Genomic DNA, 16,494 nt, shown 5'->3' with positions numbered 1-16,494 from the left:
TTTGAGTCGTGTAACATGGAGGAAACATGAGGGGGTCAAAAGTAACGTAAAATGTTACAAAAGTAACATTCTGGCAACGCTGGTACAATGTAATGTACAGTACATTGTACACAGACAGACCCAAGAACATGGACCTATTAGGTCGGTGTCACTAATCTAATCAGTAATCAGTCTACGTCATAATTATATCTCTATGGTCTACGCCATGTCAGTTATGTCTACGACGCGATGTTTTTAAGGTTTTCCCAGGATTTCGTCGGTGTTGGTGTTAGCTGGCGGGCGTGCTCTGCCTTTTTGGAGTGTTTTTTTTTTATAAAACTGACTGGAAAGCGCTCTAAGGGGGTGCCGTGCGTATGTCGGCGAGCGCCGGCACAGACGGGGTCCTTAATTGTATAGTTTAACTAACTTGTTACAAATAACTACAAACTTGACATTGGCTAATCTTTGTAAAGCCACACGAGAGACAAAAAAAAAAAAAAGGTTTTCCCATTGTTTCCCAATTCCCATTTCCACGCCCACACAGCCTTTGTTGACAATCGAAAAAAGCCGGAGCAATTTTCTTGTTAAATATAAGAATAAGTACCTAGTTATGTCGCTAAAGCTAAAGTCTAATAATAATTGGGCATTATGTCCAGTCGATATCCTTCTCGTGGTGTTCAAAAAATTAGACATAAAATCGTTATTGAATTGTATGAATGTAAATATTTATTGGCGAAATACTGTTGAATATTATTGTGAGGTACGTATTTTAGTCCTTCTTTCTTAGTTATTAAATATATATTCTGTACTGTGTACTGTACTTACTATTTAGTTGATATCCACAACAACTGTCCTTGTGGATTGATAATATAGTAGGTATACGATTGAGACTTAAAACTTCCGTGAGAACTTCTATTTTCCGGGATGAAAGTATCCATGTTTCCGTTTCGAGATGCAAGCTAACTCTGCCTGCACCAAATAGATGATATCCGCGACTTTGTGTGGATTTAGGTAAGTAAGTACCAAAAATCATGTGGGAACTATTTGATGTTCAGGGATAAAAAATACCTTTTATTCATTCTTGGGATGCAAACTATCTATACTCGTAAGTATACCAAATTTCGTCTAAGTTAGTCGGATAGGCTGTGAAGTGTGAAAAGGTAACACTTTCGCATTTATACATCAGTGTGAATTTTTTGCATAACTGTGACATTGGGTTCATGATTATGCATTGTGATCTCGGTACAGTCAGAACAGCATTCAGTGCTATTTTTTACATTAACAGCATGTTAACCTATGGAAGGCAATGCTTCAAAATGCCATAGATGATGAAGGTGTTACATTTGCTGAGAAGTCTAACTTGGGAGAGCGAGAACAATTTCTTATTGCACAGCAATGGTATAATGTTACAAATACAAATGTGTGTTTGCGACATTGCTACAAATTTGATAGTAGCATTAGAAATATATATGTACATAAAGGTAGGTTATTTAAGTAATAAGAATTAATTTTTACAAACTCAAACTTACAACTTACTATTTGAATCATTTGTGACCTTTTTGCAGTCTGTGCCTTTTTGTTTCAGATAATCTCATAGTAGTGACTAATAATGCTGTAAAATATTTTAATATAATGAATTTTGAACATATAAAAGTGATAGACAAATCATGTAAGTGTTAATGTTAAATAGTTATTATAAAATATAGTAAATATTCTTAAAATTGCTGGGTTTGTAGTCCTAAAAAGACTTGTTTAATTTCTCACGCTAACTACATTCTTGATGCTATTCCCATGCTGTTCCATTTAAAATTTTAAAAATAATGTGATATTTCATTTTATTTGAGGTTTATTTAATTATAGGTGTCAGATATGAGGAAACATCATCAATGATTGTTGAACTGTTAGTGGCACCCGAGCAAAAATTATCACCTTTACTGACTCTCACCAATAAATTGCATGCCAATTATGTTGACTCTGAAAATGTGAAGCAAATTATACTGAAGGATATAGATTCATATATGTAAGTGTTTACTTAAGCAAATTGTATAAGTTGTAGGTATAACAAGTTAATGGAGTAAAATGTGATGCCAGACATGCCTCTCCATAGTGAATTCTCAAAGAACTGATGATAAACCAAGGGCTTTTGTCATCCTCAAGTTCTATGAGCATATTACAAGGAAGAGTGGTATCATCCAAGTACACAGTTGAGTTGAGACCACACATCCACATGGTTGTTTTTCAACTAGGGGGACAGATATAGGATCACTTTGTTGTCCATCCGTCCGTCTGTCCGTCCATCGTGTCTGTCAAGAAAACCTAGGTATAGGGTACTTCCCGTTTACCTAGAATTTTGGCAGGTAGCTAGGTCTTATAGCACAAGTAAAGGAATAAATCTGAAAACAATGAATTTAAAAAAAATATTTAAATGTTTTCTAAGTAAGATAACTATACCAAGGGGGTTATCATAATATGAAAGGGCTTTACCTGTACATTCTAAAACAGATTTTTATTTATTTCTATGCATAATAGTTTTTGATTTATCTTGCCAAATGTCGGAACAAATACCCTGCGTGAGATTGTAATTATTAGTAATATTGTAATTATTAATAATAGTTAATTAGTATGTGTTTCCGGCAAAGGGAGTGAGGGGGGCGGATGATCGGGGCGGCAGGTTTCAAAAGATTACGGGATAGCCAAATTATCCCTGAGTGCAATAAATAATATGCATCGCGGACAAAGGCGCGGGCCAAACCTAGTGTACTAATAAAGGGGTGTCAGAAAGAACTTGAATTTTGCAAATGTTAATATTAAATCAGCCATCTTTTGAAGTCATCTTTTATGTTTGTTTATTTTTTATTTTTTTCAGAGTCCATTTGAATTCTTGCTACGAATATAGCTGTGATAGAGTTCTGTGGATGCACACAGCCAAAGAAATTGGTTGGGAAACCAAAGCTATGGCGAAATATCACGGAATCCAACAATTTTGTAGTTTACATATTTACAAGAAAAATGTGTATATTCTATTAAAATGTGGTTCTGTCTTAACTCCTGACACAGAATGCAACATGCTTGTCTTTCTTTTTCGTTTCCCAGAGCAGTTAATTGATTGGAAGCCATTTATGTTTCATGAGTGCAGTTTGCTATTCAAAGGTAAAATATGTTTTATTAATTTATTGTGCCTTAATATAATATTTAGGAGCTAGTTTTTTTTGGACTTTGTCCGCGTGGAATAAGTAGTTTTTTTAAAACTCACACATTTTTATCCTTTGTTCTATTTTTGTCTTTTTTAGGGTTCCGTAGCTCAAAAGCAAAAACGGAACCCTTATAGGATCACTTTGTTGTCTGTCTGTCCGCCCGTCGTGTCTGTCAAGAAAACCCGTTCTTCTAAAGGGTACTTCCCGTTGACCTAGAATAATGAAATTTGGCAGGTAGGTAGGTCTTGTACCACAAGTAAAGGAATAAATCCGAAAACCTGAGCTCATGTTGTCACGTGACCCGAAAATTATACCTAGGGCGCGGCGGCGCACCACTTTGACTCCATTCGAATAGTTTTTGATTTATTATTTTCGGAAAAGAAAAGCAATCAAGTGCGAATCAGACTCACACACGAAGGGTTCCGTAACATACTACAAAAAATATTAGTGCTCCCTACCTCAAAAGGAAAACGGAACCCGTATAGGATCACTTTGTTGTCTGTCTGTTAGTTAAAATAGGATAGGTACTTCCCGTTGACCTAGAATCATGAAATTTGGCAGGTAGGCAGGTCTTATAGCATAAGTAAAGAAAAAATTCGAAAATTTGTGGTTTGTGGATACATCCGTGAATTTGTGGTTACATCACATAAAATATTTAAAATGTGTTTCAATTTTCAAAGTAAGATAACTGTACCAAGTGGGGTATCCTATGAAAAGGCTTTACCTGTACATTCTAAAACAGATTTTTATTTGTTTTTATGCATAATAGTTTTTGATTTATCGTGCAAATGTCGGAAAAAATACCCGAGTGCGGAACCCTCGGTGCGCGAGTCTGACTCGAACTTGGCCGGTAAAGGGTTACTTTTCCTCTCTGGGGTTACGGAACACTAAAAATAAAAACAATCCTTTCATCCATTATCTCCCAAGTTTGCAATAGGATTTTTTAAATGTTGAATTATTTTTTCAAGCACCAGCACCCAGTGAACGCTCTGTGGCGTTAGTTCAAACACGCAGGCACAATAGCTTTGTAAAGATCATGCCGCTTCGAGATGGGGTCACATGTGTTTTAGAACATGGACATATTTTGATCCTAGGGCGTGAAGATGGAATGGTAAACAATATTTTTACTATCACTTTTTAACAGGAATTTAAAATAACTAAGCGACCGACAGTAAGCGACGACTAGTTGCTGCCGCAAGTTCTGGACGACATTTTTTATATCTTTATAATTGTTATTTTTACCCGACTACGGCAAAGCCGAAAGGAAGGGTTATGATGTTTAACTACGGAAAATACTACGGAAATGTTAAAGAAGCGTGATGTTGTCGCCGCGCCGATGGACAGTGACTAGTAGTACCTATCTACTACATATTATACCTAGGTATAATATCATACCTAGGTACATTACATGTGTAGCTAAACAAAAATTATTTTTTACTTTTTAGTGTTTGTGGTTTTTGAAGTCGGTTTTATTTTTCATTTGAAAAATTCACAATTTTTAGTTGCCCCACTGTATTATAATATACTATGCCCAGTTAAAACCCTACTGTTTACTAAGCTATTACACTGATCGCGAGCAATTTGCTCTTATCTATTGAGGAGTTCTGTTCTCCATCTCTGAAGATATTCATCAGATCTTCACCAAATTTATATGGGACCACCTGCACAGTATATCCTTTCAAACAAAAAAAAATCTAAATCGGTCCAGGGCTCTTTGAGTAATCGGGGAACAAAACAAAAAAAGAATCCGACGAATTGAGAACCTCCTCCTTTTTTGAAGTCGGTTAATAAAGACTAAAATCGTACTTGTGACATGATATTTGACACACAAAGTTAAAATGGCGCGTGAGAAGTCATTTTAGGGTTCCGTACCTTAAAAGGAAAACGGGACCCTTAAAGGTTCACTTTGTTGGCTGTCTGTCTGTCCGTCTGTCGTGTCTGTCAAGAAAACCTATAGGGCACTTCACGTTGACCTAGAATCATGATAGGTAGGTAGGTAGGTCTTATAGCACAAGTAAAGGAAAGAAACCGAAAACTGCGAATTTGTGGTTAACTTCACAAAAAAAAAAATTGTGTGTCAAAATTCAAAGTAATATAACTATACCAAGTCGGGTATCATATGAAAGGGCTTTACTTGTACATTCTAAAACCGATTTTTGTTTATTTTTATGCTTAATAATAATTTTTGATTTATCGTCCAAAATGTCGGAAAACACCTAAGTACGGAACGTTCGGTGCGAGTCTGACTCGCACTTGGCCGGTTTTTATGCATTATATACCATTTCTATTACCTTATTTAGAGTTATGTGCTATCGACGCATACTGGGCTTCAATAGTCCATATAACACAGTTTAAGTAAAACGTAAACATATAAGATTTTAAACCTTAAGGGTGTCTGGGAGAGGGTCGCAACGACTCTTTAAGTGTCTGGCTATGCATGACGTGATTTCTAATTCTATTCTGAAGATAATATAAAAAAATATACTTTATACTTTAACATATATGATTGATTTGATTTTTATACCTTTTTTACCTGTTATCTTCCAAATCCACCATGATCCAAACTTCATAGCCACTGGTCGTTTTTCCCTGCGTTGATCTGGCTCTCTATGGGTTTAGTTTAACTTAACAAATTCTATTAACATTGTTTTTTTCTTGTTTACAGATTGAGATTTATCTTACTAGAAAATTGATGGATCCAAGCGAGGCAAACTTCCCTGAACTAAAGCTGAATTTAATGAATTACTTGTGCAAACCGGAACCGAAATCGGAATTAAGCCTTCGTATAACTGCACTTGAGATACATGAAGACATTTATACAGGACATCATCTGTTTGTGTCAACAATGTTCAATATATATGAACTGTTATTATAGTGGAGTAAACGAAGCATTTTCGTCAGAAGTCCTCAGAAACAGCTCCGATTTTGATGTTTTTTTTTAAATTGTAGTGTTTTATATAATATTTAAAATCAGAAACGTTTTGAAGCGGGGAAATAACTTTTATTATTTTTTAATCCATATGTATGATATTTATACATGAAGTCCAGTAAAACCTTATCTTCTCTTTGAGAGGTTGTAGAGGAGGTTAAATGCTATCAAATGACTTCTTAACACCTATACGCGTATAGAAATTATGACTCTGGTACAGTTTGGGGCCCTAACTGGAGAACCTATGAGGATTATTATTATTTTAGTACACAAAATTATTAATTGAGATGGCTGCCACTTAGAAACTTAGTAAAAAATTGGCACTATAACTTACTTTTTTTAAATAAATTTTTAAAGAAACAAATACGTATTTTTTTCTGAAAACGTAATAACTCAAAAACGGGTCCATTTTGCGCATAGGTGTTTAGAGGTCATTTGATAGCATTTGACCTCCTCTACAAACTCTCAAAGAGAAAGGTAACGTTTTACAGGACTTCATGTATAAATTTCATTCATATGGATTAAAAAATATCAAAAATTATTTCTCCGCTTCAAAACGTTTTTGATTTTAAATAATATATAAAAAACAGAAATTTTAAATAATCATCAAAATCGGAGCTGTTTCTGAGGACTTCCTAAGATTGACTATTTTACTGCTTTATTGACCCCACTATTATTTATTTAAATATTATAATCTACGGTAGTAAAATCCGCGATCTCATGTGTGTGCCTAATATTGTAATTAACTAATTAATAAGCTGAATCTAGAGTTATACCAAGGTACCAAGTAGGTTTTAGAGCCTATATATTTTGTACGTTTTTTTACATTGTGGATAAATAAATCAATTTTTTGAAAAGGAGGCATTTTCGAATTTCTGAAAGGCCGGCAACTCGGTGGTTCCTCTGGCGCTGCAAATGTTCATGGGTGGCAGTAATCACTGAACATCAGGTGACCCGCCTGCTCGTTTGCTCACAATTTTTTTATAAAAAGGCTATTTATATATATAATATATATAATATAGATATTCAACTTTGTTATTTGTTAACAAGATAAAGTTGAGGTAGAGAAGTAGGTACTTAGTTATATTGAAAAAATACGTAATAACCTTTGGGTTTACTTATTTATTTTCTACAGAAAAGATACATCTGAGTAAAACCATTTCGATGTTTGTTTCCATGATGATTAAATAGATACATCATTTATATATTAAATAAACACTTATCATTTATATTTTCGCTTACGCAAAATCAGTGTGTACCAGACACAATATACACTGTATAATTTATTGATATGTACAAGTTTTATTGCATTCCTTAAACTATTATTTATCTAATAATAAAACAAGTTTTGCCCTTTAGATATCCTATATTCTCTAAAAATTGATTGATTAACAATCCACGTCGCTTCAGCAAGGTACCTTGTTCGCAAACAGCGATACTATCAAATCTGACCATAACTTTTCTGTCATTTCGCAAAACGTACTTCATCCATTGACTGTTACGCCACGGTGTCACTGTCGGATACAGATTCAAACCAAAATAAATGATTTTGAGATATATTTTAGCGGTCAGTGGCGTTCGGGTTTGTGTAGGAAAATCCTCTGAAGGGTTCCTGATCCATAGAGCGAAGGACTTGTGGTTCGACCGCAGTGAGGCGCGGCCGCTCGCCTGTGAACGCTCGGTCGAAGTATTGCGTGTCCATTGGATGCCTCTGTAACAACATGTAGGTACGTTCAATGTTTTGCTTAGGATCACATTGACTATAGATACAAGAATTCTAGTCTTAGAATTCTGTGGTTTATTGAAAATTAATCAGTAACTTTCTATGACAAACAATATCCTAATTTAGGTATAAATAAAGAGGAAACCTATGCACGGAATTCTGCTCTAGTGTGACAAATCAAAATAAAGGGGGTGCTTCATATTATCTGCGCGGACAAGACTGAAGAAAAAATCGTGTGTTCTACTCAAAAAACCGGCCAAGTTCGAGTCGGACTCGCGCCTCGAGGGTTCCGTACTTGGGTATTTTTTTCGACATTTTGTACGATAAATTAAAAACTTATGCATAAAAATAAATAAAAATCTGTTTTAGAATGTACCTACAGGTAAAACCCTTTCATTATGATACCCCACTTGGTATAGTTATCTTACTTAGAAACTGTTAACACATTTTTTTTTTTAATGATGCAACCATAAATTCACGGTTTTCGGATTTATTTCTTTACTTGTGGTAAAAGACCTACCTACCTGCCAAATGATTCTAGGTTAACGGGAAGTACCCTATAGGTTTTCTTGACAGACACGACGGACGGACAGACAGACATAACAAAGTGATCCTAACTATAAGAGTTCCGTTTTTCCTTTTGAGGTACAGAATCTTAAAAATTCAATACTATAAAGAACGAAGAACTAACGGACGAGGGCAAAGACGTGACGTGGTCATAATTACTAAGACTTCTCATACGCGGGCACGGCCCTTAAGACTAAGAACTAAGATAAGAATCGTCAGAAACTACGATCATCTTTTCACACTCACCACACGAGGTTTGAATGGCGCCTCAAGCTCCCTTCTCTCCAATCTGTCCCATTGTATTTGCTCGAAGAACTTCTGGTCTCTGATGTCGCCGTGCATACACTCGGGCCCGCCCAGTCGCGTTTTGGCGTCTTTATCCAGTAGCTGAAAATATTATTTTAACTATCATCTGTTAATTAAAAAGATAAACTGCCACTTCCGACGAACTTTCCTGTTCATCGATCTTTGATGGTCAGCCATTTACTCGTCGCGACCAAATCACCGAGCCCAAACACGGCACATTATTACGTAAGACTAGATGATGCCCGCAGCTTCGCCTCGTGGATTGGTCAGATCCCCTGCAACATCAGGATTGAAGAGTTGGAATCCAAATTTTTTATGGAACAATCGATTAAAAAAAAACTACGCAAATCGGTTCAGAAATCTCGGAGATATCAGTGTACATAGACAGAAAAACTCTATTTTTCAAAGTCGGTTAAAAAAGTAGCCTATGTTACTCCTTGGTTACTTGTCTGTGAAAGTCCCGTCAAAATAGGTTTAGCCATTCCGACGATTAGCCCGTTCAAACAGACGACATTTTAATTTTATTTATTAGTAAGTACATATATAGATGCGGACTCGCAGACTGTCCTGGTAGCAGCAGGTTACGGTTCCTATAGTAGATATTTGATCTTACTACTCGCCCTCTAAACCCGAACTTAGGTACAATCAAATATAAATAAATCAATTGTATGTCTGAAATCTCTTCACCGGGCGGCCCAGAAACGATCTGATCATTCTTAAACGGCTGAATAATTTTCATCAAATATAGCCATCCCGCTCGATTTAACGTGTTACCAAGATGTCTTGCTTATGGCGGGACGTGCCGTTTTTAGTTACACATCTAGTCCCGGTCAGTAAAACCCTGATATTTACCTACCCTAGTTAATATGCTCAAAGACTCCGGCGAAAGGAAACGCGGGTAAGACGGCATCTCATTGCAGATGGACCAAAACAGCTCGTCTTCGTCGCAGCCACTGAACGGGCTCTGACCGATCAGCATTTCATACAGCAGCACACCGAACGACCACCAGTCCACGGTCTGGTTGTATTTCAGACCTTTGATTATCTGCAAATTGAAACGTTTTTAGTACTTACGGTGAGATTTTGATGCCCACTTTACGGTCTAAGATACTCGTACATCTCTTACCAAAATCAAAATATTTTTTATAAATGTTGATAAGATCGTTGCATCATCATCATCGCATCTATAGCTGGCCCACTTCTCGGAATGAGAAGTGTTAAATCATCCGCCATAGGTCACAATACAGCATACTTAAGTGCGGATTGGTAGACTTTACACACCTTTGAGAATATAACTGAGAACTGTCAGATGTTTTCCTTCACCGATAAAGCAAGTAAGTTCAAAAGGACCCCAAAGATGAAGTTGTTATCACTAACTTATCGCCGCTATCTACGGGTTGCCTAATATTATTGATACGAGTTAAAGTTCATAAATAAAGATTTTTTGTTTGGAACTTGGAAGCATGCAAACGCGAGCAGGCGGTAAAATGTTCTTAACTTTTAGGGGTCTGTACAGAGTTTTAGGGATGGCCATTGTAGTTAAAACCTTACCTCAGGAGCCATGTAGTCTGGAGTGCCACAGAAAGTATCCGCCGTCTTGTCCAGGTATATCTGCAACTTGCACATGCCGAAGTCTGCTATCCGCACGTGACCGTCAAAGTCCAGTAGAATGTTGTCCAGTTTCAAATCCCTTTAAATTAATTATCATAATAGTCCACTGTCCGTTTAATTTATAGCTTAAGTAGTAAGTATGGCAAAAAGACGTAAAGCTAGGAGACAGGTAGGTATACACTATCCTTATTATCATCATCATGATCAACTCATCGCCGACTCACTACAGAGCACGGGTCTCGGAGTGAGAAGGGTTTTGTGGGCAGACTTTCCACACTATTGATAACTGACATGCAGGTTTCCTGACGATTTTTTTCTTCACTGTTAAAGTAGTATACGTATAAGTCATCGGTATAAGTACTATACTTTTAACTAGGTACTCCATGTTCGCGCAGTTTTTTTAGGGTGTTTCAAGCTTATTTTATTGAAACAAATAATAATTAACTTAAGATTTTTTTTCTCTGCATATTGCAAATAATATGTTCTATTTTTATGAATTCTTAATTTATTTTTAAATGAAGAAAAATAATCCACCAAAATGACAGTTTTATATGTCAGTAATTTTGTAAAATTATAATTTTTTTGTTTGTATTCTTATAATATAAAAAAATCAAAAAAGATTTTTGTCTTCCATTTTAGTAGTTTAGGACTTAACTTTAGTAAATAATATATCTCTTTTTTTTGTTAATTGAACAAGTAACTTTTGATGTAGTGAGCGTCAAAGATTACACGAAACCCAAAATTCAATATTCGTCTTTGGTATTTTAGGCAATAAGAAAAAAAACTATCAATAAATTGCAAAGTGTTGTCTTCCAATTTAATAAAACAGAAAATTTTCTACAATGTAGCATAAATACGTTTTTAAGTAAATGCAGGGATTAACTAAATATAAGGGGTCAAAATTGCTCAAAAATGGCTCAGAGGGTATAAATCCTCTTAACAAGGGTCAATTGAAAATTTATAACACCCCCGACAAGTGAAGGTTACAGTAACTAGAAAAGAGCTGATAACTTTCAAACGGCTGAACCGATTTTCTTTAATTATAGCTAAGAACACTCTCGATCAAGCCACCTTTCAAACAAAAAAAAAAACTAAATTAAAATCGGTTCATTAGTTTTGGAGCTACGATGCTACAGACAGATATCAGACACACGTCTGATAACTGTCTCCTCTTTTTGGGTCGGGGGTTAAAAAATCCGGTATCATACCTGTACACAATTCCTCTCTTGTGAAGGAATTTGAGCCCGGACACTATTTCAGCGGCGTAGAACCTCGCCCTCACTTCCGGGAATCGTCCACTCTGCTGGATGTGGAACATCAAGTCGCCGCCGTTCAGGTATTCCATCACGAAGAACAGGTGGGACTGAAAAAATGGAATATTTTTTTAATTAGATTTTTGTAGATTATACTAGCAATACAACCGAAAGTGTGTTTGTTGGTTTATTGGTTTGTCCTTCAATCATGTCGTAACGGATCAATGTGATTTTTTCATGGGTGTTAGTGACCTGCAGAGAATGTAGGGTGCTTTTTATGCCGGAAAATTGAAGAGTTATAAATCCAAGAGGAGCAAGTTGCGGTCATCAGCTAGTCTATATGAATTAATAGTATAAAGAGGAAAAATTTGTTTGTTCAAATATTATTCTTTGACCATTAGAAAGCTAATTTATACAGATGTAACATAGGCTATAAATTATATAAGCACCGTGGACAAAGTCGCGGGAAAAAGATAGTTATAAACTGATAATTCAGTCTTATTTTTTAGTTTACTGACGTTTTACCGTAACGGTAATAGCTTGGATATGGACAATGGACATCAAAAAGATCTATTGGCAATCTCTGGTGTGAAGAGTAGTGCTAGTCGTTTAGCATCATCATCATCATCTCAACCCAACGCCAACCCACTACTGAGTACGGGTCTCCTTTTAGAATGTAAAGGTCATAGTCTGCCAAGAACTTTGAGTGAGAGAGAGAGCTTTGAGAGCTATGTAGGCACGTTTCATCACGATGTTTTCCTTCAATTAAAGCGTTAACTCCGAAAAGTTAGAAATGCGTGCGCGGGATCGAAGTTCGAACCGTATCTCACAAATCTTATTGAAGTCTTAACCAAAAGAATATCACAACTTAGGCATGGTCAGCATACTTTGCCCGATAATACCTAATTTTGCATGGGTTCGTTGTCTTCCGCTGTTGAAATTCCCGATATGTAGGTACCTATCTTATTCAGCGGCATGTATATATTTATCGGCAAAAGGCAGGCAACTTACATCAGTCTGGAAAGTTGCGAACAAATGACAGAGGTAAGGGTGGTTGGTGCCGAGCGCGAGGACTTTCCTCTCAATCAGAGTGCACTCCACGTCATCGTCTTCCAGTACAACGTCTTTTTTCAGGCATTTCACGGCGTAGTAGTATTCTGTACCTCGGAGCTCTGCTAACATTACCTGTAATTTAGTGCATAGTATATAAATGTAATGAATAAAGAATGATGGCAACAAAATAGAAATGTACCTACCTACTTACCTATCTCAAATGAAAGCTACCTACTTTGCCACAAAAACTAGCCGCGTAAACAGAGATAGAGTCAGTTGAATACAGACCGTACGTAGGTAGGTATATTTACTACTAGCGACCCGCCCCGGCTTCGCACGAGTGCAATGTAGACTATCGCAAATTAACATGAATTGTTTGTGATGATGATAAGCCTAAATTCATAAGAAAAACTTTACTAATGGTATATAATATAAGTGTTAGGGCCTTTTCAGTGCGACGCGGATGGCCTGCGCGGAGGTCCGCGGCGGACGGTGGGGTGTATGAAACCTCAACAGCGCGTTCAGAGCGACGCGGAGCTGTCCGCGTCGCGGAGTTGTTGAGGTTTCACATTTTGCCGTCCGTCGCGGGCGTCTGCGTGGGTCGTCCGCGTCGCACTGAAAAGGCCCTTAGTCTAAAATCTAAGTAGATTGCAAAACTATGTTACGCGCGCGCCAGAAGGAACAAAGTATAGAGTGATTAGGTACCTATAGATATTTAGGTAAGACGTGTTTATTGGTAATTACAACATGATGGCCTCTTATATGAAATAGTATGATTACAGTTTTGATTTATTTAGCAGGAAATATTACGTAGGTACTTTGTCAAATGCGCGATATTGTCGTTATTTTCGTTTTAATCGAAATAAATGGGAGTTTTCTCCGTATTTCTGGCTCGGCGTCAAAGGCATTTGGGCCAAGCAGCGAGATACCGGGAACACATTGATCTCGTGCTAAGAAACTCAAAAGTTACATATTATGTCTTACTAGATGATGTCCGCGACTTCATCCGTGTGAATTAAGATTTTTTTTAATGTCGTGGAAACTCGTTGATTTTTCGGGATAAAAGGTAGCCTTTTTGACTCTCCAAGATGCAAATTATCTCTGTACCAAGTATCATAAAAATCGGTTAAACGAATGGGCCTTGAAGAATTCCGTGGGATCTCTTTGATTATCCGGGATAAAAGTAGTCTTTGTCCGGGATGTAAACTAATTCTACCTTATCAAAATCGGTCAAACGTATGTGCTGTGAAAAGTTAGCTGATAGGCAGACAGACACTTCCGCTTCATTATCATAATAGTAGTATTGTTTAGAAAAAGAAAAAGGTCTGATTTAGCGGAAATAATTACCTAAACACAGTTACATCGTTTAGGTGTCTAAATACATAAAGACTGAAAACTTCTTGACTGTTGTTAAGAGGCCAACGTAATGGGGCATCGCTTATGAGATCGTCTGGTCACGACTATTTAGCACGCCTACCAAGCTATCCTACTTATAAAATAATAGAATTAAATCTCTTTCCTTTATTTCTTCAGAATGGTGCAAACAGGAGTTATTTTTAATAAGTTAATCTATTGTATTCACGAGGCCGATGACACGTGGCGAGCGACGTTTTAAATGTGAGTAGTGATGTCGACACCAGAAATAGCCCGACTAGAGTTGTAATACTTGCAGGGCAGGTAAAGGAGACAGCGAGTGGCAAGATGCCATTATGTTCTGCCAGCTTACGCTCCTTATGGATTAATCACATTTATCACGACTGATGCACGTCACAGGTAACGTGGTCTGTTGGACCTACGTAGAAAAATAAACCGTGTTGTGCTGATAGGTAGGTATAGAGATTTGAGTAGGTAGGTCCTAAGTCCTTGTAGGTACCTATAACGATTTAGAATTTTTCTAGATTTTTCAGCGACTTCCAAAAAAGTTACTGGATCTATGCATGGCTTAGTCAAAGACTCTTTCATATTATAGGTAGGTACTCGTAGATATTCAATATCATAACTGGCTAGCCTGGTCCTAGAATAAACATAAGTGAAACAGTCATCTTTAAAAAAAATACAATAACTAGTTACCTGCTACCCGTTTTTATTTAAATAAAAAATAAAACATGGTAGGTACTTAACAAGTATTTTAATAAAAAAACGATGAATCCTACATGTGTAGGTTCTTATTTGTAAGTAGATATATTTATGGGTAGTTAAAAACTACGTAAGTGACGTAAGCGTTGGATCTAAGAGCTGAAATAGGACTCCGCTTCCGCATTATTACTATCCCAAGAAAATCTCTACCATTAGGCATGTGATTAATGCCGAAGAGAGAGTTAACTAAAACATAAGAGTTATGTAGGTACGCCAAGTGCCAATGCAGTAGCGTTCCGGTACGACGCCATGTAGAAACTAGAAATCAATACGTAGGTTTTGCGTCTTCATTCCTCATACGCATGGCTAAGGTTTGGAATACTCTTCCGCGATCTGTGTTTCCTACCAATCCCATCTTAGACCACATCATCACTTTCCATCAGGTGTGATTGTGGTCTTAGCGCTTACCTGTAGTGAATAAAATAAAAAAAAGGTACCTAAGGGGAAGGTATGGCTTCCGTGTTAGACTGCATTATAACTTGATGAGATCGCAGTCAACAGTTACCTAACTTGTAACCGAATAAAATATATTCTTGCACGATCAGTGTCCCCTAAACTAATACCTAAGTAGGTAGGTACCTAAGTGACCGACAGAGATGATTTCATAAGTTTTGCTTTTTTTTTTGAGTACGGAAAAGTAGGTAAATAAATTTATTTACCTACTTGTTATATAAACTGTTATAAAAATATATGTGCCCCACTGAGACTGTTCTTAATCGGGTTCATCGTACTCAAACATTTGATATAAATATAATAATTTGACATTTCCTGCAACCGAGACTCGAGACCAAGTCGAAACGGACTTTGTATTATTAATTATCGATAGAATGTTGTCACTGGCCCTGTTTTGAAATCTTCTTAAAAATGAAATCGCTATAATTTCTCTTGGTCACACCATATACCTAACTTGAGAACGACTGGACCGAATAGGATAATTCTTAATTTATTGGGTTTTTGTAATTGTAAGACTAGGTTTATATATGAAAGAATTTTTTTGGAAAACTTCACGGGAAAAGTCAGTTCCCGTGGGACGCGGACCAAGTCGCGAGCAAAAGCTAGTAGCTTGTACACACAGAACACCCCCTACTTGTACATAAGCTCTGAAGTAAACATTTTTTCTCACGTTTATTACATTCAAATGAGCGAAACGAGGTTTTGCAAATATTTGTAAGATTTATCCAACACATTATTCAAAATTAACGGATTACCTATTTATACCGTAGTACTTTGTGATTGTGAGTTTCAGGTAATACTGATTGTGATTATGCTTAGCGAGGTAAGGAAGGTCATTAATGTAAATGAGGAACAAAAACGGTCCTAAAATAGAACCTTGTGGGACCCTTATTTTACAACTGATCCGGAATATCACTTTCCATTCACGTCTACCTTTTGTATTCTATTCATCATCAGCTGTATCTCGAGTGCTACTCGTAGTGAACATCTTTTTAAAAAACTTTGGTCTTTCTTTATAAAAACATTTTTTTAAACAATACGAACAATATGACTTTGGAATTGGAATTCTATAAGATTTGGACCCAGGGTCTCTGTCTCTCTCTCCATCTGTCTAATGGTTTCTACTTTCTTCTTGAACAGACATAAACTTTGACAATAGTGAAGATGTGATGATGTTCTTTGCGTCTGATGGAATAGGCGCATCTTTCAACAGCTTCATAATCTTAAAATTCGTCGCAAGTTTGTGGTGCCGACACAAAAGTGTTTTGTTGTAGGCGATAGCCAGTTTTT

The 16,494-nt window shown here is 36.6% G+C and overlaps 2 protein-coding genes across 6 annotated transcripts in view; one reads left to right on the top strand and one right to left on the bottom strand.

Moving 5' to 3' along the window:
* Positions 1-470: 470 nt before the first annotated feature.
* LOC123867014 lies at positions 471-6,983 on the top strand. 2 transcript variants are annotated; one of them, XM_045908851.1, is made up of 8 exons: positions 471-739; positions 1,265-1,460; positions 1,565-1,648; positions 1,840-1,999; positions 2,846-3,129; positions 4,142-4,284; positions 5,839-6,057; positions 6,795-6,982. In XM_045908851.1, exons 1-7 carry the CDS (start codon positions 590-592, stop codon positions 6,046-6,048), a joined length of 1,227 nt encoding a protein of 408 aa, XP_045764807.1. In that variant the 5' UTR covers positions 471-589; the 3' UTR covers positions 6,049-6,057; positions 6,795-6,982. The 2 variants fall into 2 exon arrangements, with proteins under 2 accessions (XP_045764807.1, XP_045764806.1); XM_045908850.1 differs by having other exon boundaries at positions 5,839-6,983.
* A 221-nt stretch (positions 6,984-7,204) lies between these two features.
* LOC123867011 (putative protein kinase C delta type homolog) overlaps positions 7,205-16,494 on the bottom strand; it is a 28,974-nt gene continuing 19,684 nt past the window's right edge. For all 4 annotated transcript variants that reach the window (XM_045908845.1, XM_045908844.1, XM_045908841.1 and 1 more), the window contains 6 exons: positions 12,574-12,747; positions 11,518-11,672; positions 10,250-10,388; positions 9,555-9,743; positions 8,639-8,779; positions 7,205-7,813 (listed from right to left, as the gene is read on the bottom strand). In XM_045908845.1, the coding sequence (XP_045764801.1) occupies positions 7,664-7,813; positions 8,639-8,779; positions 9,555-9,743; positions 10,250-10,388; positions 11,518-11,672; positions 12,574-12,747 (948 nt within the window). In that variant the 3' untranslated portion in view covers positions 7,205-7,663. The remainder of the gene's footprint in view (positions 7,814-8,638; positions 8,780-9,554; positions 9,744-10,249; positions 10,389-11,517; positions 11,673-12,573; positions 12,748-16,494) is intronic.

The sequence above is a fragment of the Maniola jurtina genome, chromosome 7, assembly GCF_905333055.1.
Source record: "Maniola jurtina chromosome 7, ilManJurt1.1, whole genome shotgun sequence".
In the NCBI taxonomy this organism is placed as follows: domain Eukaryota; kingdom Metazoa; phylum Arthropoda; class Insecta; order Lepidoptera; family Nymphalidae; genus Maniola; species Maniola jurtina.
This window is presented reverse-complemented; position numbering and strand designations above follow the sequence as displayed.

What these genes read in the sequence shown, in the direction of transcription:
- LOC123867014 (XM_045908850.1), top strand. Translation starts at nt 590, where the DNA reads ATGTCGCTAAAGCTAAAGTCTAATAATAATTGGGCATTATGTCCAGTC. An exon ending in AAATATATATGTACATAAAG is followed by an intron (nt 1,461 to 1,564) that starts GTAGGTTATTTA and finishes TTTTTGTTTCAG; the next exon opens with ATAATCTCATAGTAGTGACT. An exon ending in AAAAGTGATAGACAAATCAT is followed by an intron (nt 1,649 to 1,839) that starts GTAAGTGTTAAT and finishes ATTTAATTATAG; the next exon opens with GTGTCAGATATGAGGAAACA.